At 42.5% G+C, this 19,839-nt stretch overlaps 1 protein-coding gene across 1 annotated transcript in view; it reads right to left on the bottom strand.

Annotated features, from left to right (window-relative positions):
- Window positions 1-28: 28 nt before the first annotated feature.
- The window catches only part of itfg1 (integrin alpha FG-GAP repeat containing 1), a 48,454-nt gene continuing 28,643 nt past the window's right edge, over window positions 29-19,839 (bottom strand). The window contains exons 11-18 of the mRNA XM_061275830.1: window positions 17,827-17,983; window positions 16,398-16,506; window positions 10,073-10,116; window positions 8,633-8,711; window positions 3,893-4,017; window positions 2,907-2,989; window positions 2,145-2,262; window positions 29-633 (exon numbers count right to left, since the gene is read on the bottom strand). Of these exons, the coding sequence (XP_061131814.1) occupies window positions 574-633; window positions 2,145-2,262; window positions 2,907-2,989; window positions 3,893-4,017; window positions 8,633-8,711; window positions 10,073-10,116; window positions 16,398-16,506; window positions 17,827-17,983 (775 nt within the window). The 3' untranslated portion in view covers window positions 29-573. The remainder of the gene's footprint in view (window positions 634-2,144; window positions 2,263-2,906; window positions 2,990-3,892; window positions 4,018-8,632; window positions 8,712-10,072; window positions 10,117-16,397; window positions 16,507-17,826; window positions 17,984-19,839) is intronic.

The following is a 19,839-nucleotide window of genomic DNA, read 5'->3' as shown; positions in this document are numbered from 1 at the left end:
GAAGCAGAAAGCACAGAAACTTCTAAAGTCACAGTCAATACCTTTTATTATTCACATCGAGTAGCTGCGGCGTTCGCAAAACCAAATAAATTACACGTATAATTAAAAAAGAAAGTGCAAATCCCAAACCACATAAAAACAAAAACACAGTAGCTTCAAATAGAAAAGAGCTTGCAGACAGATTAGATTCAAATGATTTAAAGACTTGGCAAAACAGTTTCAAATAAAATTTGACATTCGAGCAAAAAACGGAATGAAATTGGACAGTAACACTGTGAATGCTCCGACAGCAGCCATTTTGTTAGACTGGCCAACGACGTGGCAAAGTCCAACATGAGCTATTTCGGAACACGGACATTTTCCGGATAATAAAATTAGCCTCAATTTTTTTTAAAGGAAAAATGACTCGCTTTTTTTGGCCTTTTCGGAGTGAATGCGGAAGATAAAGGTGGACAGGTAAAGCCAGGTGGGGCAGAAACAGGTGAAGGGGGGGACAGCTATCAAGTTAGCGGCATAGTAGGTAACGTGCATGTGAAATGGTGCAAGTGACAGCAGGTAAAAGATGATGGCCGTTCACATGGCATCAAAATGGAAGCGGTGGGCTTCCTGCCTCTTCTCCCGGTCGTCTGCTTTCTGAGGCACACAAAAAAAAAAAACAATCAGGAAGGCATAACAGGACGCTATTAGGTCACAATCAAAGACCCCCCCCCGTGCCCCCCGACTCCCTGCCGCACCTGCCACTCATCCCTTTGGCATGACAAGCTAAGAATATTCATCTCGGCCAAAAAGGTTTTCGCCGACAGCAGCAATTCTTCACAGCACCGTCGAGTTTCTTTGAAGTGACAGCTGACGTCTTATTGAAACGGTGCACGCAGCTTTTTGTCCTCGTGTTTTTATAAGTTTTAATAAGATGTCGTGATGTTGACTCCGTCCATCCAAAAGATAATAAATAATTTGTCAGTCTGTCAACAGTTTTTTTTTCCTCCCACAAATCAATAGTTGATTCCTCCTGTTAGGTATTGATTGGTGGTCCTGCTTTTTTTTTTTTTTTTTTGCATGCAGAGGTAAAAATGAAAAGCTTGGCTGTTCTTGGCTTTGGCAAGGCACTCCGCCATCGACGCAGACACTCTAATCGGGCATCTGGGGGACGGCATCCGTCATCCGGGACCCGTGAATCATCATTAAGCAGCGGCGTATTGATTTGTGTCCATCCGACGCTTTTAATGACGCCGTCGTGTCTGATGTGGATTAATTAAGTCGGACGCTGCGCCTCAGGTGGGAAGAGGCTTCCTTTGGAGTGATCGATCGGGCCTCCTTAAATATTCTCGTGCTTTGCTCCGTATGGATGTTTGCTGCGCAAAGTTAGCTTCTTCACGCCCGTCCTCTACTTGACTTTGTTGTTAGAAGAGTAAATACCAGCAAGTCAACACAACCGGCCAAATGCTAAATGCCAGTCAGCCGTCTGGTGCTGACCTTAAGTTACGGCTAAAAGGCAACAGTGTTTTGAAAATGCGCCACTGTTGAGCATGAGTAGACCCACAAAAGGTTTCAAGAGGCCATGTCTAATAAAAGAGGCTGCATTTTTGCCATTTTAGTTCAAAGCAGCCATTTTAGGGGCCATATTGGGCTATTTCAGGGCTCTATGAAATATGTGTTCTTAAAATGTTATATGCATTGCATACTTATGTGACATTAGAATTTGCTTCCGCGGATGGTTGAAGTTTGGTAATATAATCACAATAATATCAGGGTCACATTCGTACACATACACACACATGCACAGTCGCACGCATGTACATAAAACACACACACGGCAGATGGCCGGGCAAGGATGCCAGCGCCGAGCGAGCTCAGCAGTCGGCGTTCACGCTGCGCCTTGCAAAGAAGGAAAAAAAAAATGCAAGCAAAAAAAGTTGCACGTTCTCTCATATGCGTGATGTGGGAGTGTGACTGTCATGGTGTGAGCAGAAAAGACGGGAAAATAAGTGGCGGCCGAGGCTCCCCGGAGGATGTATTTATGTGACTAATGAAAGAGCAGATCCGCTGAGCTGAAAGCGGGGAAGACGCCAATAAATTAGTCCTTCCGGATCTTCCAGAGTGATATTAGCTTTGTGTGTGTGTTTATTTGTGTGTGTGCGTCCGACCTTCTCCTGCCAGTGGAGGATGCCGATAATGACGAGGATGAAGACGCAGACGCCGATGAGGGCAATGGCGGTCAGTAGCACGCTGTTACTGGGTGTCAGGTACAGTTTGGCGCTCCAGCTGAAGACGAAGAGTGAAAGGAGAGTCGCCAATCATTTTTGATTGGTTAGCCTCATTCGAAAGTTGGCGTCGCAAAATAACTCTTCAGTGGGGGGTTAAAGAAAAAAAAAAAGTATACCATGCCGCGTGATAAGATTGAGACATCATCAATGATATTAATGCGGTATCACAGATTTGATTGATAAATATTGCAATAATACTAAGGTGCCATATCACCAAAAGGAATGAAAACTTGTGACATCATAGATTATCATGAAACCGTTGATGTAATTGGGGAAAACAAATTGCAGTGATATCAATTATATACAGTATCGTGATACGAGGGAAGGCGCTGGAAAAGATTGTGGAAAATATTGTCACATTAAGAAAGCATCTGCTGCTGGTACATCATTAAGGTATGCAGTTTGTGGTATCCATGTTGTGTGCGCTTGGAAGCTGCCATCTGTATCGCCAATTGTGACACACCATGAGATCACATTCTCCGTGTGTGTGTGTGTGTGCGTGTGTACGTGTGTTTACACAACACCAGGAAATCTGTGCCGCGAACTTAAGTGTGTTGTCGCTTAGAGATGAGGAGCTGCCGCTAAGCCAACGGTGTCCATGGCAACGTGCATGGGTGTGTGTGTGTGTGTGTGTGTGTATACCTGCTGGGTTGATTGTGGGGGTAGGGGATGACAATGAGCTGCGAGTTGGGGATGATAGCAGTCCACTCCTGCTTCCTGAACTCCTGCGAGGACACACAACCGATCATTTCTTGTATCGTGATACTGTCAACGGCGTTGGAAAAGATCGTGAGTTATAAATAGAAATAAAATACGACGATTAGCCTGCCGCTAAATGTTCAACACCGTTTGCAATTTTCTCCCGTTTTTAGAGTCAGTTTCCTGCCTTGGGGCAAAAACATCCTGTTAAGATAGCTGACATTGATTGACATTTATTGGGTTATTTGTTTATTATTTATTCATCACTCATTTTATTGATTTATTATTTATTGTTTGTGCCTTCTTGTTTTTATTTTGTGTCGTCTAATTGTATGTTTATCGTGTACTGTGTCTCGTCACCGTGGGATGGACGAAACGGAATTTCCGTTTCTTTATGTGTCTTGACATATGAAGGGATTGACAATAAAGCGGACTTTGACTTTGACTTAAGACCAAACACTTTGAAAAAATTGGAAACTAGCGGGATGATATCAATTAACACACTGTATAAACAAATATTGGGATGAAAGGATTACAGAAATGTATTGTGAGTCAATCGATATAATGTCGTAAAAGACGCCCCATCATGAATCCAATGTAAGAGAAAGTTGGAAAATACGATTCGGAATTCGATTATTTGGCAAAATTGTAGGTATTGCGGTGACCTTCATCTTTTTGAGCTTTCATCAAATCTTTGCGGGTTATCTGTATGCTCGGACCGCACTGTCCCCATCGAAGGCGGAGGTGGACAGAAAAGAAGCAGCACATGTGCCTCCCAGGCAAGTGGAATAAGATGAATGCACGTGGAGTATATTAAGTGTTATATTTGAGTGAAACCTATGATTTGATAAAAGATGATGAAATCAATTTAAATCTTTTTTTATCACGACACACACCTTCACAACCGCAAAGAGCAAAGTTGGACTCACCACTTCTCCAGACCGGCGCGGGATGCCGACTACTAAGTGGTCCAGGAAGTTGGCGCTGCGTCCAAGGCCCAGCACAGTGTAAGGTAGCTGCAAGGAGAAATGCGCTGACTGGCTCAACTGACCCGCTGCGAGAAGAAGAAGAAGACTCCAAGTTACTAAAAATCTCGTATAAACAATAAACATCACATTTTCTTCTCTGAATCAGGCAAAAGTAAGATGAATACAATCGGTAAGAAACCTAAGTACTGTGAAAAGCAGCAATTGGAAATGTGAAAAAGAGCCAAAATCTGAAAGGATTTGGATTGTAAATAAATGCATTGAAAAAGAAAAAACTAACCAAAAATAATGAAAAAAAAATACCCCTTTATTATTTCTTTGCATATTTCTTTGGTGCGACTCTTCTAATCAAATCGGAGGGACTGGAAGTGCCAAATGCTTGACTCACGCACATATCGTACGATGGATGGAGAAATAAAAAAAAACAGCTTTGTTATGGACTATTAAACATCACGGCCTCAATGGCGACTTAAATGAAATTAAACATCAAATGCAAATATTCTTTTATGAGCGGTGGCCAATATAACCCCCCCCCCCCCCCCCCCCCCCATACAGCTGCTGAGTCTCGCCCACGCCGCCCAACTCTTCCAAGTGCAGCCGACATAAATCAACCTCCCTACGTGGTAAACAAAGATGGGAGGAGAGAGAGCAAACCCGAGTGAGCGAGGAAGCCTGGAGGCAGCCAGTGATCAGAAGTAATGTGGATAGACTGCACATTGCAAAGCTCTGCCTCCGCCTCGCTTAAACCTCGACATTGGCCGTTTCCTTTCAGATTGAGGAACCTCTGGAGGGTCAGGTCACACAAAAGCACGTAAAAAAAACAACACTTGAGCTCTCTGAGTGTAAAACCATTAAGCTAAGTTGCTACACGATGCATAAGCAGTTTTTTTTTTGGCCTTTGATTTTTGAGGGTTTGTACCATGTGTTGCGGAATGTTTTAATTAGGATGTGCCATTTAATTTAATTTTATTTATTTTTATATTAGATTTTTAATTTTATTTATTTTTATTAGATTTGTTATTTTATTTTATTTATTTTTAGATATTTTATTGTATTTGATCATGTTGCTAACAATTTTGAACCATGTGTAGCTGCTAGACAGACGAGTAAAGCTAAATCTCTTCAAGTTTGAGATTTCCTGACTGCATGACCTTTGATGACGCATAAAACTTTTGAGAAAACCCTTGTGATGGTGCCAAAAAAGTGCAACTACCTTGTTGGCCCTTGCAGTGTACTGGCTCTGAAGTGTCCAATGCCATTTATTCGGGCTTTTTTTTTTTTTTTTAGCTGCTTCGTGTGGCGTGTGTGTTGATCAAGCAAGGCTCCAGGCTGGCTTTGGAGTCTGGTGTGTGTGTGTGTGTGTCTATTGGCTGAAAGAACACAGGAAATATGGCGATGGCTGGGGGAAAAGCCATCTCACAACATGAGGATGCTGGCATGTGTGTTCTTTATGTGTGTTACATCCCAAAGCCAAGTCTGCAAGGACTTAGCAGGGAATTCCAGCCAGCACACAAGTCAACAATGGATCTTTTCCATTTGTGTGTGCCTTTTCAGCATTTCAGTATTTCTCGTATATTAATCCCAAGTTGTCACGCACGTACTTGAGAGGAAATGTCTCCCGAAGCTTACTGGGTCGACCAAAACATAAAATGAATGACGAGGAGCCGCATCCTTAAGGAGTGTGTGGTTTTAAACGAGCTCGTAGCATGAAGTAGAACATGCGCTTATTTATTTATGCTGATGGAAGAAATGTACAAGGTATGATTGAGAAGTTCCAAGAATGGTGTCACGAAGGAATTTGTGGGAGCGTCTTCTGATGATAAACTGAGGATGGGGTGTTTCATGAAGGAAAGCCAATGTGTGACTTCAAAATGTTTGTTTCCTGAGTAATCCCAATGCCCCGTGCCGGTCGCTATAGAAACCGTTGCGATAAAAGAAGAAAATTGCAGAGGATGAGGAGAAAGGGGGGGGGGGGGCGGAGCCTTTGGGGACTACTCTTGGTGTGTTGTAAACATTCTGAAACTGAAACTATTTGAGCCAATGTGTACGACGAAGGACACTACTGTTGGGAAAAAAACAATTTTAAAAATAATTCTGTGGACCCACAATTTAAAAGTAATGCCTGATTTTCATTGGCTAGTTTCCATCAAATTCTCATTTCGTATTATTTGAGTCAGAATGGAGTTCCGCGGCCAGTGTGGGCTTTACGACCTTCAGCAACCTCAAACAACAAAAAAGAAGCAACTCCTCTGGACATCATGAGACAACAAAGGTGGCGAGTGGTGTTGTAATGATTTATGGTGTCCATAAAATGGCGGCGTGGACGCATGAATGAGGGCTACGAGATTACGGGGGCACGCATGAAAGTGACGAGACGAGACAGGTATGAGTTAAGAGGAGGGCGCCTCACCATCATGAAGGACATAAAAAAAACAAGGACAAGAGACCCTGATCAATAATAACTTTATATATTTCTCTCTGTCTGTCTTTTTCTTTTTGGAGGTCATCATGTTTCTTATTTTCATTCCTTTCTATCTTTTTTCATTCAAACAATCCATTGTCAGTTGAACTCAGTCAGTTGATCATTTTCCGTGAACTTAACTTCCGGCACAATCCGGGCTTTTTGCTCAAGCTAGCCTTCAAGGTACCTGGAATCGTTCGAAATAGTAATACGCTCTCCATATGCATATGGACGACTACCGTTTCATTTCCAAAAGGTCGAGAGAGACTGTGTGCTGCGTGATTTTTCTTGAGAGTTACTAATCCCATAAGTCATTAGGCTAATTGGACAGAGTGAAGAAAGTTCAACATTGATTCTCTTTCCCTCGAGAACACTTGTCTCCATCAGAGCTTTTGCTAAAAAACCAAACTGGCATTTTCCTGCTGGTTTTTAGAAGAGGTCTCTCAAGTTAAAATCCAGTCCCATAACAATATGACATCAATCAAAAGAACTGCAAGCAACCAAATCAGACAAGTCCAATGTGTCCAAATCGACCAAAAAAAAAAAAAAAAAAGTGGCTCACAAGGTACGACTAACTTGACGAAAAAAATCTACATCTGGGTGTGCAGGCAAGCGTTCATCACTGCAAGCTCCACAATCTCAGCGGGAAGCCGGTGATGAGTGTGCTGCTTGCCACGCTCATCCATCCTACCTGCTTTGCATGTTAGCACGCAGATGCTCAACCCCCAAGTGAAAACACAAGCGTAGTGGTTGCGTACGAGGATGACCTGCTCCAGGTGATCATCAGCCTTGCTCTTTGCTTTCCATCATAGAAACAAAGGCCAATGAAGTTCACAGCATGGCCTCATGCAGCCACTGTTCATATTTTACAGTCCCTCGAGCGACAAACGACAAAATAAACACACTTGAAATCACCAACACGCAAACACGTTTGGTGTGCGCACACACACACAAACACACGAGTAGCAGTTCCCTGGCAGCATTTTGCTGCTGTTAAATGAGGAGTCGGGGGAATAGTGCTGGCGAAGCCGTGGGCTAGTCAGCTTCTCCTTCCCCCGTGTGCACTCCAGTGGAAACGCAGCAAAAAAAAATAGAGGAGGCTGAATTACAAGAAGCCAGACAGCAATCATCCGGAATGTTCTAATGCTAAATAGTTTGGCGTTCTGCTTCAGATGCGACATAGACAGATAAGATTGTTGCTTTTTTCGAAACAAATTGGCCATTGCACTTTACAAGGGGAACAAAAAAAAGTACATTACTAAAATATTTTCTATTCTAGCGTCGCTGTGTTTTCTAGTTAGTACTGTTCATGTTATCACAACAAATATCAGCACTAATAATATGTAATGGCAGCGTTGGCTTTAAAAGCACACTTCGGCAGTGACTCTACTCTAATAGCTAAAACAACCATCTGTATGTCAAAAAGGAAACACAACAACAGCAGCAGCGGCGCCGGCAGCCGCGACAACACATGAGCTATATTTATCGTTGACCCCGCTGGCTTGCCGGCGTAGTGCAATGTCAGTTTACTCCAGCTAACGTCCTGTCTCATCATACGTACATCCTGTCATTATGTCTTGGGTGCTTTTAAAAACGTGGCTTCTTGTGACAGCGGGTCACCGCGCAGGTTACATCATAGTTTAAAAGATGATGGCTGACATGGTTCGTGGAAGTTGGCATTGGTGAGGAACATAGGCGGGGAAATGGTTTGTTCTCCTGGCCGCCTGTTTTTTCCTACTGATGCAATGTGAAGGTGTTGTCCTGAAAGAGGACGACTTTGAGGAATTGAGGAAAATTGAATGATAATAATGATAGAGACTTCGGAGGAGGGTCGAAACAATGTTTCCAACACAGCGCGGTGGGGAGTAAAAAAAGTATTTTATCACGCCAGATCTACCTGCAGGATGCTCATGTGACTGATGGAAGTGAAGTCCAATGAAGACAAGAACTGGGTAATTTTTCTTCTGCCTGTTTTGAGTATTGAATAAACTGCTGGGGCTTGAAAAAAAAATCGTCCTTGTAAGCGGAGAGTGTCCTCTCAAGACACAAATACAATGGTGACGCAAAAGTTCGATGAGTTTAACTCGAGCCAGTGAGCCGGTAAAAGAGAATTCAATCTGCTAACTTTAGTCAAATGATCCGATACAACCGAATCACCTTAGTCCAAGGTGAATCCATTAACTCAAGTTAAAGGTCACTCCCCCCGGCTGAAAATTACTGACCTGAGGCGTTCTTCAGGTAACCGTTGGAGTCCACCGTGGTGTACATGACGTACGGGCCCGGCTGGTTGACGCCGAACGGCTGCGAGCGGAAAACCAAAACAACAGAAGGGTTTTATACGTGATGATTCAGCAAAACCTTGTCAGAAAAGCCACAAACAGGCACCAAAAGAGGTGTGACTAAGGAAAAGAAAAAAAAGACGTAGGAGGTGATGGATGGTGGAGACGCGGGGCACAAATAGCCGCCGGCAGGCCGCCTGCCACATTGACGATTGGACTGACAGGGAGAGCAAAACAAATGCCGTGAGAAGCGGCGGCATGCTTGGCAAGTGGAAAGCTAGCTGGCGGCTAGCGTGAAAAGCTGAAAAATCCTCACAGGAATCATTTGTTATAGCAGTCGGTAGTTAGCAGCTAGCATGGAAAGCGAACATAGGTTATTTACACGGCAGAAAGACGACAGTAATTTGATTCATTTAACCAAATTTGACATTCGTATGAGTGAAATAAGTTAAGAGCTTGAGGACTGAATTAAAACTATTAAGTCAAGGTAAAGGTGTACTTGTAAGCAGTTATAACAAGGCCAGCACTTAAGATAAAACAAGGCCAGCGCACTTAAGACAAAACAAGCAGTCAAACCCAAAAGCATTTCTTTGAAAGTTTCGACACAATGGGGATACTTGGTGCTATTTCCGTGCATGAGTGTGTTTCTCTGGGGAAAAATAACATGTGTTTACCCATAAACAGAATAACTGGCCCACTGTTTCAAGTTAAGGGTGAGAACCGATAGATACACAGGTGGTGAGCTCGTGGGAAGCCAAACACAACTTTCGGATTATGGCCCGACAATGAAACCTTGCCGTTATTTCACCACATGTTTGAGTTATTAAGAAGGAGGAGCATTCTGCGCCAGTGGGATCCGCACAGCTCAAAGCCTTGTTCTTGACTCAACTCCATGAAGACTCCAAACTCCTCAAAGAGTTGGTATTAATTTGGTCTCGCCTCTCCCAAGTCTTGGTCTGCATTTCTCAAAGTCTTAGTCTTTGACTATACACTTTGAGACCAAGTTAAAGACTTTTAGGAATCTAGACCAAGTCAAGACCAAGACTTTGAGATGTTGAGAAAAAGACCAAGTCTTTGAGGAATCTAAAGCAAGACTGCATGTGTTTCGTTGAATAAGATTCTGCCATGCCACCATACTCGAGATCCCAGACGCACCAAGCAGATGGTAGATTGTTGTCACATGGACTAAACAAACAGCACTTGCTAGAAATGCCCTCAATACTGCTGTCAGCATCTTGGCAGCCTTCCTGACTAGTTTCCTTTCCATCTTTTTTTTAATCAATTTTGTAGAGTTCTTGGTAACGTCACTGTTGGGCCATATTTTCTCCACCTGATTGACTCTGTTCCACGGTCTATTTACAAGTATGTCATCATGCCGCTTACCTTAACGTTTCCAGGACAGGCGTTGGAGCAGAGGCCGCTGAGCACTGCGGGAAAACAGAAAAAGCAATTTAAAAGCAACACGGTCTCGATAAAGTAACACAAAGCGAAGCGTATATATGTTCATGTACATGTGATGGGGCGGATGTGATGAACATAACGGAGGTGACAAGCACAAATGAAAAGGATTTACTCACACTAGGAATTTAATTACATGGCGTACGTGCCTGCTGGTGTGTGCGTGTGACATAAAATCTGTTGGAATTGCTAATCAGTCATTAGAGACGAGGTGACTTTATTAGCATGCTAATGAGGTTCTGTGTCGAGGTCGCTTTGATTGGCGCGACGCAGTCAAGCTAAATGAAGCTCTGCATTCGATTAATCAGGTCTATAAAAAATAAAAAAAAGGCACTCCAGTTCATAAAAGGTCTTCTGGATCGCAACGGATGGATCGCTTTAGTCGTTAAAAATCCAACATGAACTTTTGTGTGTTGCGTATACAATTTAATATCATAAAATATCTGAAAAAGTGAAGTACTTTGAATATTTTCTCGATGCACGAAATGAATGTGCGTGAAACAACAGCTAAAATGCCACCATCATCTTTTGTGGGGGATAAATCACGATAATGGAGGTCATTTTGTCCATTTGGAAGGCGCCTTGAGTGCGCCATGGTGTGCTTTGATCTCTTCGGAGCTTAAAAGCTTCAGAATGCTGTTGATAGAAGTCCACTCTCGGTCCATGATGCTGCTGCTTCTTCTTTTATGTAACTCTGGTTTACAGAGTGTTTTGCGGCTCAGCGCTTGCCTTTGATCAAAGTTCTACTCTGTTTTCAGTTGCAATGACCATTAACATATTAATTCATTACCACTGCGTATAAAGCCAGAAGAAATCCACAGGTCATTTCGGTCCACTCAATTCTGCAAAGTCTTGAGGTTGACTTGATCTGCACTCCTCAAAGTCTTGGTTCTTAACTTGGTCTGGACCCCCAATGGCTTGGTATTGACTTGGTCTAAACTCAAAACCAAGTAATGTTCTTGACCCAAGTCTCAGACTTGGTCTTAATTTGTTCTTGCCTTCAGAAGGTCTTGGTCTGGCATCTCCCAAGTCTTGGAAGTCTATGGTCTTCAACGTCTTGGTTTGATCTGCACTTCTCAAAGTCTTAGTCTTTGATGACACTCTTTGAGAACAAGTCAAGACAATGACTTTTTGGAGCCAAGACCAAGACTTGAGACCAAGTCAAGACCGAAACTTTAAGGTGTCTCGACCAAGTCTAGAGCTAAACTTTGAAGAGTCGGGACCAAGCGTTTGACATCGAGAAGTCAAGACAAAGCCTTTGAAGAGTCAGGAAAAAAATCAAGTTTCTGATGAGTCTTGACAAAGACTGACACATTGAAGAGTCAAAGCAGATCGAAAGACTGAAGACCAAGTCGTTGAGTTTATAGTGTGTTCAGGCATGACTGACGCCGTGTGCATATCAGGGAGGGGAGGGAGCTGAAATTCCTTTTTTGTCTGCCAGCCTCCTTTTGTTGCACACGCTTCAGTTCAGTCCCAAGCTGACGCATAACAAGCAAGTGCTCCTGGAAATAACTCAATGTGTTCTTGCGCTGAGCACCTCGCCGCCGTCTCCTGTGATCAAATGCATTCTCCGGTCTCGCTCGTGTAGCGCAGCGTCCGTGGCGGGACTCAGCTGACAGCGGGGGAGGGAACGCTACGAGCGTCGTGGTGGGACTCAGCGGCTCCGTTTCAAGACCGTTAAAGTCACCGTGTCAGGAACAAAAGGCCAATTTTGGACCAAAAACCCGATGTGGGCGATATTCAGACGGATGAACTGACGATTAAATTAGTGATTCTTAAATGTACCACGGAAATAAAACCAGATGAGAGGCTGGTGTGCTTTATGTAATCATACTAAAATTAGCTCTTGGTCAAAGCGTGCTGTCTAAAATGCACATCTCTCACTCTCTGTGCGTGTCTTTTTTAACCTCGCCGAGCTTGTCTTTTTTTTTTCGGACCTCACCTGCCCATCGACTGGGCCACGCTGTCAGGTCACATGACATCACAACCACACGCACATAAACACACGGCGAATGTGAGGAGCAGAATTTGACGGGGGGCCATGACGTGCTGTGTCAGCGCTAGTGGCTACAAGCTAAGGCACGCACAGGTGCCCACACACACGTAATACTGAGCAATGTAGCAAATGAGCTTTGAATTGAGTCTAGTCCAGTGATATAGTCGAGTCCAGTCTGGTTTAGCAGTCCAAGCAGGTGCAAACTGTTTCAATATTGTACCCTCCATTTTACATTGGAAAAAAATCGCAAATTTCATTATGTACATAAGTAGTGATAACAACCATGTCCCAATTATTTTTTTTAATTAAATGTACTTTCTGGAAACCATGACCTATTTTTTTGACTGTACATCTCTGTCCCTGACCCTGGGAGAGATTAGCTTCATCCAAAATGTCTGGCAGAACAAAAAGTGCACGACATGAATGACAACTCCTTGTAAACAGTGTTTTTTGATCTACTGTATTATTCGCGTATCAGCTGTCTGTCTGTCTTGTCATGGCGCTCAGCCCCAGATTCCAATCGTCCCCCGTGCCGTGCACACTGAAAGGCTTCATGTAAACATACTCAGAGAGAATGACAACTGTGACGGACATACTGAAGTAAGATGAAGAACGGGACGAGGAAGACGTTGGCCAGAGAGGTCAAGACAAAGATGGGGCGGGGATAAGTGACAAGAGGCAATCGAGACAGACAGAGCAATAGGGATGCTCACAGATGTTCTTCAATGCGGCTAATCTACACGCTAATAAGTAAGCAGGAAACTAATCAGATGCTACAGTTCTGCCTGTCACTCTCTTTCCACATCTCAACGCTCACACAGAGTATCCGCCTCTATCGTTCTAATTTGGGAGTTTTAAGACTTCTTGGCATTAATGAGTCGTCGGCTCCATCTGTCCACATTGCCTCCATTTTGTTTGTGTCTTTAAAGTGGCGCAGCACTCTGCTTTGTAGCTCATTTCACAGTCGTTTGACAGTTTTTGTTGTTGTTGTTGGGCTCGCGGGGGTGGGGGATGCTAGCTGGCGGTCCCCTGACAAAGACGTCTGGCTCATTATAGGAAATATGGTGACCGGGCAGCCATGACGGAGGAGTAATTAATTCCTAATGATTACAGAAGCTGTTTGACTTTGTGCTAACAAACGGAAAATGTCTTCGAGTAGTGCCTGCAGGTTGTAATACCAGGAATACCTTGACATGCCCTGTTATAAGCAGCGAGGGACATGAATAGTGCTCAAGTAGCTCACCTCCAAGGTTGTCAAGGAAAAATTAATTATTCATCTCATTTATTCTTATGTTATACTTTAATATTATTTCCACGTTCCAACCTCGAGGCACATATACAGTCAACAGGAGTGATTGTTTGTTATACCACATGTTGCTTCAGTCATTATTTCACTTTGCACTCATTTTTCTCTTTATGATAATTTAATATTAGTTTTATGCTACAACCTTGAGGCTCGCAGACATTTCCCTTGGAGCGATTTAAAATTTGAAAGTTAGTTCTGAGAGTGATCGTTTAAACTACAGGGGAGTGTGTTTGTTCGGTCACATAACTGATTGTGCTAAATTAACACACGTGATTGATTGACAGTAATAAAATGGTTTACAGATCTACTACCTACATCAATGATCATGTGACTAACTCCAAGAGTGACTGATTTGACGACAAGTGTGGAATTGTTATACCACTTACTCCTAATTATTTTTACTGCACAAAAATGTGATTGTTATGCCACACATAACTTTTGCTTATACTTATGGCCGATTAATTGCTGAGCGTACTCTCCTATTTTAAGGTCTTTTGTTTGTCGTAAACATCATCTGGTCCAATGAGGTGATTCTCTTTGTACGTTGTCGGGTCAATTTTGAATCAACATGTCAGAGACAGGTTAAGTCCTATGTGTGTGTGCGTATATACACACACGTATATGTGACAGGCTTGGACACAAAGTCGATCCTTGAGCGAAAGTTCAATAGTGCTCTCGGGAAGGCTGAGGGACGGCGTCTTACAAAAACAACTATCTGTCTTTTAGTGTGTGTGTGTTGGGAAGTGCAGCAGAGGAAAATGTGAGGTGACACAGTGTACAGACTCTGATGCGGAATCAATAATTAGAAATGAGAAGCGAGCATTTGGACGGTTGGTGGGAGCAAAAACGTACACCCACGGGAGCTTCTCACGTAAGATCACGACAAATCAAGGCCAAATCTTTCCAAGTACCGTAATTTTCGGACTATAAGTCGCACCGGAGTATAAGTCGCACCAGCCATAAAATGCCCAAAAAAGTGAAAAAAACATATATATGTATATAAGTCGCTCCTGAGTATAAGTCGCCCCCCCAAACTATGAAAAAAAACGCGACTTATAGTCCGAAAATTACGGTATGTTGAGATGAACAAAAGTGAATCGCTTGGTGGAATAATGTTCTAAAAATACACACGTGCTCAATGTGGCCTGACTGGAGATGTTCTCTTATCACTTTAAGCAGTCCTCCTCTATCTATCCAGAGCCATTATTAAAATGGCGGCAGTGTCATCCATCCACGTTCCCGCTGCTGTCTGAGGACAAGTGACATGTCCTTTAGTGTCTCTCAGAGCCGTGTCGCCTTAACGTGAGTGGCCATCATCAGTCACCGCCTGAAGGATGGACGCTGCCGTCATGTCAAAGTCACTGACTGAGTCATTTTAGCCATTTGGAGTGCTCCTTCAAAGTAAAACGTACGACTTGAAGAGTTTCCAAAATTGGGTTTCCGTTCCCTCTAGTGGCTGCAAAAATTATCTGAGTAAGGCTACGTGGAATTTTTAAGAATTCAGCTTCCAAAGCCTTTTTCAATCAACAGACGAAAATTCTTGCAGGAGAAAATACATCTTGATTTTTTTTTTTTTATGGCTACCAAATTGTAACCACAGAGAAATAAAGGAGACCAAATTCTGAAATAATCTGTAAATTCTGAAACAATGTAAATACGGCTGCCTATATTTATAGGGTGGGTGTTAAACAACTTCCCTTCTGGAGTCTCCTGAATACGATGTGCGCTAAAATGTTGTTTTATTTACAAGTATGTGTGTGTGTGTGTTTTCTTGCAGGCAGAAAATGAGCAACTTACAAACACGCAGACACATCAGCCAACCCTCCCAAAAGACGCGGGAACAACTGTTCGCCAACTGCGCCGCGGAGGAAAAAAAAAAGGATGAACGATGCTCTTTTCCTACTAATGAGCTGCACGGAGTGACAGATTACATCGAGCATGCCTCCTCCCATAACCACCAACCACCCTTCCGTCTTCTCCGGGACTATTTTTGTTCTCCTCACAGGTTTCCAGGTGCAGACAATTTGATTTGAAAAAGAAGCTGTGAGTGGAATAAAAAGATAGATAACTAGGGCGGTGGGAAAAGCAAGAAACAAAAGGCTTTTTTCATTGGTGGCTGTCTAGTACAAGTTACAAATTAGAAAATTTAATGGGTCACAAATGAAGAATCCTAAAATTCCTGTATATGACACAAACAATACTACGGAACATCTTATTTTTAGGAGAGTGAGACATCAATAGTTTGTCTTTTTAGAAAACAAAGCACGCAGACAACAGCTATTTTCTTTTTGTGTGATTCTGTTTCAACACAAATTGCATGAACCGCTAATAGAGGCTGAGCTGCAATTAGCATAGCCGCTAAAGCGTAAGGCAATTACACTTCCTGGAAACTTGGCGTCATACAAATATTGACAATTATTCGTTCTTTTTAGCCCTCCTCAGTGCTGTTCTTTATTTTTTGGACTTTGTGTGACGATCGCTGTTGTTCTGCTAATGCTAAAGTCAACGAATACTAAAGATGTTGCCATCGGAAGCACCGTTCCAAACGGGATGCAAATTAAATGCATTGTAATGTCCCCCAAAATGCATTTTATCTGAGCGAGAAGAACCGAGCCTTGTGTCTTCTCGCCACGCGTGAAGACAGCGGCGTTAAGGAGCTCGGGGCTGGGAATCCAAATTACAGACGGCAGATAATAGTCACCGCCATCTGTTTGCCACATTGGGGGCAAGAAAAAAAAAAAAAAAAACGAGAAAATAGTTGCTTGCGTTGACTTACTCTAATGAGTGCGGGAGGGGGAACAAAGGGAAAAAAATTGCAAAATGATAAAATATGTAAATTACACCGAGAATCTCTCCACTCTTGCCTCCTGATGACAGAGGGGGGATTTTTCCTGGGGACAAAGGCGACGAGTGTGTTGTGCGAGGATGGTGCCAAGAAGGTGACTCACCCATGACTTTCACAAAATAGGCATCGGCTTCAAAGTTGTTCTTCAAGGCGTGGATGACCAGCTCTCGCTTGCCCTCCACCTGATTCACCACCAGCATGTCCAATATGCCCTGCACGACACATATGCATTATATATATTTTTTAAATGAATAGGTCATTGGTATTTTTTTCGGCCAAACATTTGCATCGGCCTAAAAACCCCCCAATAAATAAATAAATAAATAAATAAATAAATAAATAAATAAATAAATAAATAAATAAATAATAATAATAAAAAAAAAAAAAAATCTGTATTGATTAATTTTCTTTATGCCCATTTTCAAAACTACCGTAATTTTCGGACTATAAATCGCGTTCTTTTTCATAGTTTGGGTAGGGGGGGGGTCGACTTATATACATATATATATATTTTTTCACTTTTTCGGGCATTTTATGGCTGGTGCGACTTATACTCCGGTGCGACTTATAGTCCGAAAATTACGGTATAACAAATTTAAAAAACTTTTATCTTAATATTTATAATAAAAATGCCATTTTCATCGTTATTATGTAGCCTTGAGTGCAGAATTTTAAGGAAAACAATGCAATCATCTTATTTTCAAACGGCCTTGCTTCCGAGTAACTGGAAACATTTGCATTTTTTTTTTTATCATTAATCGTAAACATCACAAAGGTGTGCTAACCCTGTTAACATATGTATGTTTGTGACTACCAGGTAAGCTCAATGTTTATTTTAAGCAGGGCAGCAGCTGCTTTTCCCATTGGAAGACCTTGTAGACTATACAGCAACCCTTTTTCTTGCAGGTGTCAATTCACAAGTGAACAATACGATCTTTTCGAAGGCACTTTTTTTTTTTTTAAGCTAGCGCACAGCTTTTGCATCGGATCTTATTATCCTGAAGTGTCTGGCGAGAGCCTTTGTCTGCTCTTCCTCCTAACATTAGCAGTAATAATGAACGCTGTAAAAAGCACATAAACCATATTGAAGGGGAGCTGTAGGAAGAAAAGGTGCAGCCCGCGAGTACAATGACAAGAAATGGATGTCTCTTCTCGCACAAACAACAGCTGGCTCAAAGTCGCTTGGTAGAATTGGATGTGCCTTTAACTGCACTTCTAATGCCCCTGACACAGAACGCACACAAAGATCCACACACACACGGACAGAAGCACTGTTATTCATACACACAAAACCAAGACACAAAGAGACACACACTCACACACGGTTCAAGTACGACTTTTAGTCCGGCAAGAAAGTCATTTTTGTTGATACGAGTGGTGGAAAAGCTTAAGACTTAATCCACTTTTCCGCTTTAGAAGGGAAGCTCATATTCTGTGTGCGAAGTTGGATTTCTTCTTGTTCTTATGCTCCATCTGCTGCCATCAGTAATAAGAGAGGTCACAGAAAAAGCGAAGAACGAGGCTCTACTCACGTCCTCGTAGATGTCAAAGAAGGTGGCCATGACGGCGTTGGGGATGGCGCCCAGGTCGGATTGGTCCCAGTGGATGCGGAACATCCGGCCAACGCTCTGGCAGGGCAGAGAGGAGCTGGTGCATGGGACGTTCTCCAAAAGGAAAGCCTGCTGAGCACTGGAACCAGCAAACAGACACAAAAAAACATGTTAACGACATTTAAAGGCAAAGTGATGGGAATAGTTGACATGCTTAAAAAGCTTTTTTGTGGGTCTACTCATAATAGACAGGCCGACCAAATTTGCTAAGTGAAACTGGGTTGAGGGGTTTAATTTGGGATACCAAAGTAAAATGGCTACATAGATAGGTGTCCTTTTTAGAGATGGAAAATGGAATGGAAATGCGGCAACGTTGTTAAATGAGTTGCATATATTTGTTCATTAGTTAGCAACCCCGGCAGAGTTCTAAAATGCACATCTCTAAATTCCACTCAGTCTTCACTTGTTTCTGTCGCCGTTTGGCTTTAATTCTCGGGGGGATTGGAACCGCCTCCCTTCCAATCTCCATCCTCGTGTCTTTTGAGACGAGCTCCCTCTCTGTTTGCATCTCAGTGGGAAGAACACACACACAAAAAAAACACTTTAAAAATAGAACATAACGGTGAAAGGTTTTGAGACGACTTTCTTTCGGCTGGCAACGTGTCTTTGACGTTGAAGGTGTGCAAGACGTCTGCTGAGAGAACATTGAACGCAACTCCGAGTGTTGGAACGTTTGCCAGGGTAAAATGTCGATTGATGTTTAAGTGGTTGACGCAAACGCTGTTGAGCCTTGTGGGCGCACACAAAAACAAAAAAAACAAAAAAAACGGCGGGTATTGTACTTGTTTGCGACGTCGACACAGATTTATATCTTGAATTCAATTAAGTTTTTATATCTGTTACATCTATTAATTCAAGTTCATATCACAATCATGATCCCAATATCATATTTTTACTTCAAATGACACGAAATGAATGGCAGTAATCTGCCATCTTTTGTCTATTTACAAAATACATATTTAATATAGATCACACAGTAAGGTGAAAAAAATATTTAAAAAATAATTCAGTGTCCCAAAAAATATGGAAACCACTTTTGAAGGAATGCAGTAAAGAATCTAAATAGATACAACAAGCGCATTTATGAGTGCTATCATAATTGTCTGAAGGCTGACTACGATGGCTTTGTTTGAAAATGACCGGCACCCTGTATTTGTAAAAAAAGAGAATGTAGATAAAATATAGTTGTGTGGCTGGATACTGTTTACAAGCAGAGAGATTGATGACACCTTGGCTCTGTGTGCTAAGCTGTAAATTGAATGAATGGGGAAAAAATATGGAATGGACTATTTTGAGCAGATGACTGATAAGATAGGCGTAAAAAATATAAACGAAGTGGAAACCAACTTGGATGAAGGACATAATGTGTCCAAGAGGTAATTGATTGATCGTATGCAAGATCAGGTGGCTAAATAAGCCTTCAAGACAAAATAAATTCACAGCAGATCCTTCACATAGACAATGCGGTAGATTTCACCAGGAGGCGGAGCAAAATAATTCATTCTTAAAGAATCCAAGTCGCTGATTAAAAACAACACTGCGACTTTGGGGCATGTCAAATGTTAAGTTTGTCGACATAAGAGCTCGGCGAATCAGATGGACGGATGGGGGCGGGGGCAACTGGGGGCTAAAGGGGGGGGGGGGTCTTGAGCTGGATTAAACCGCACCAATTGCACGTATAAAGTGTATATGTTGAGATCTGGAGGTTTAGAACATGTCTGCTGCCGTTTAAGATGGAAGCATTTTCTGTGTATTGACAGTTTGGAGAGTGTGTGTAGAAGCCCTTTCCACTATGGCGTATGTTTGCGTCCTTTCTGGTATTGTTAGGCTTCAAATAAACTCCTCTCAGCGCTGCAGAGGGGGAGGTGAACTCAAAGTCATGAGGTGGAGAACATACCCACACATATGGACACAAACAAATACAAAACGCATTGT

Source organism: Syngnathus typhle, linkage group LG4 (assembly GCF_033458585.1).
Source record: "Syngnathus typhle isolate RoL2023-S1 ecotype Sweden linkage group LG4, RoL_Styp_1.0, whole genome shotgun sequence".
NCBI classification, from domain to species: Eukaryota; Metazoa; Chordata; class Actinopteri; order Syngnathiformes; family Syngnathidae; genus Syngnathus; species Syngnathus typhle.
Note: the sequence above shows the minus strand (reverse complement) of the source record. Positions and strands in the feature narration are given on the sequence as shown.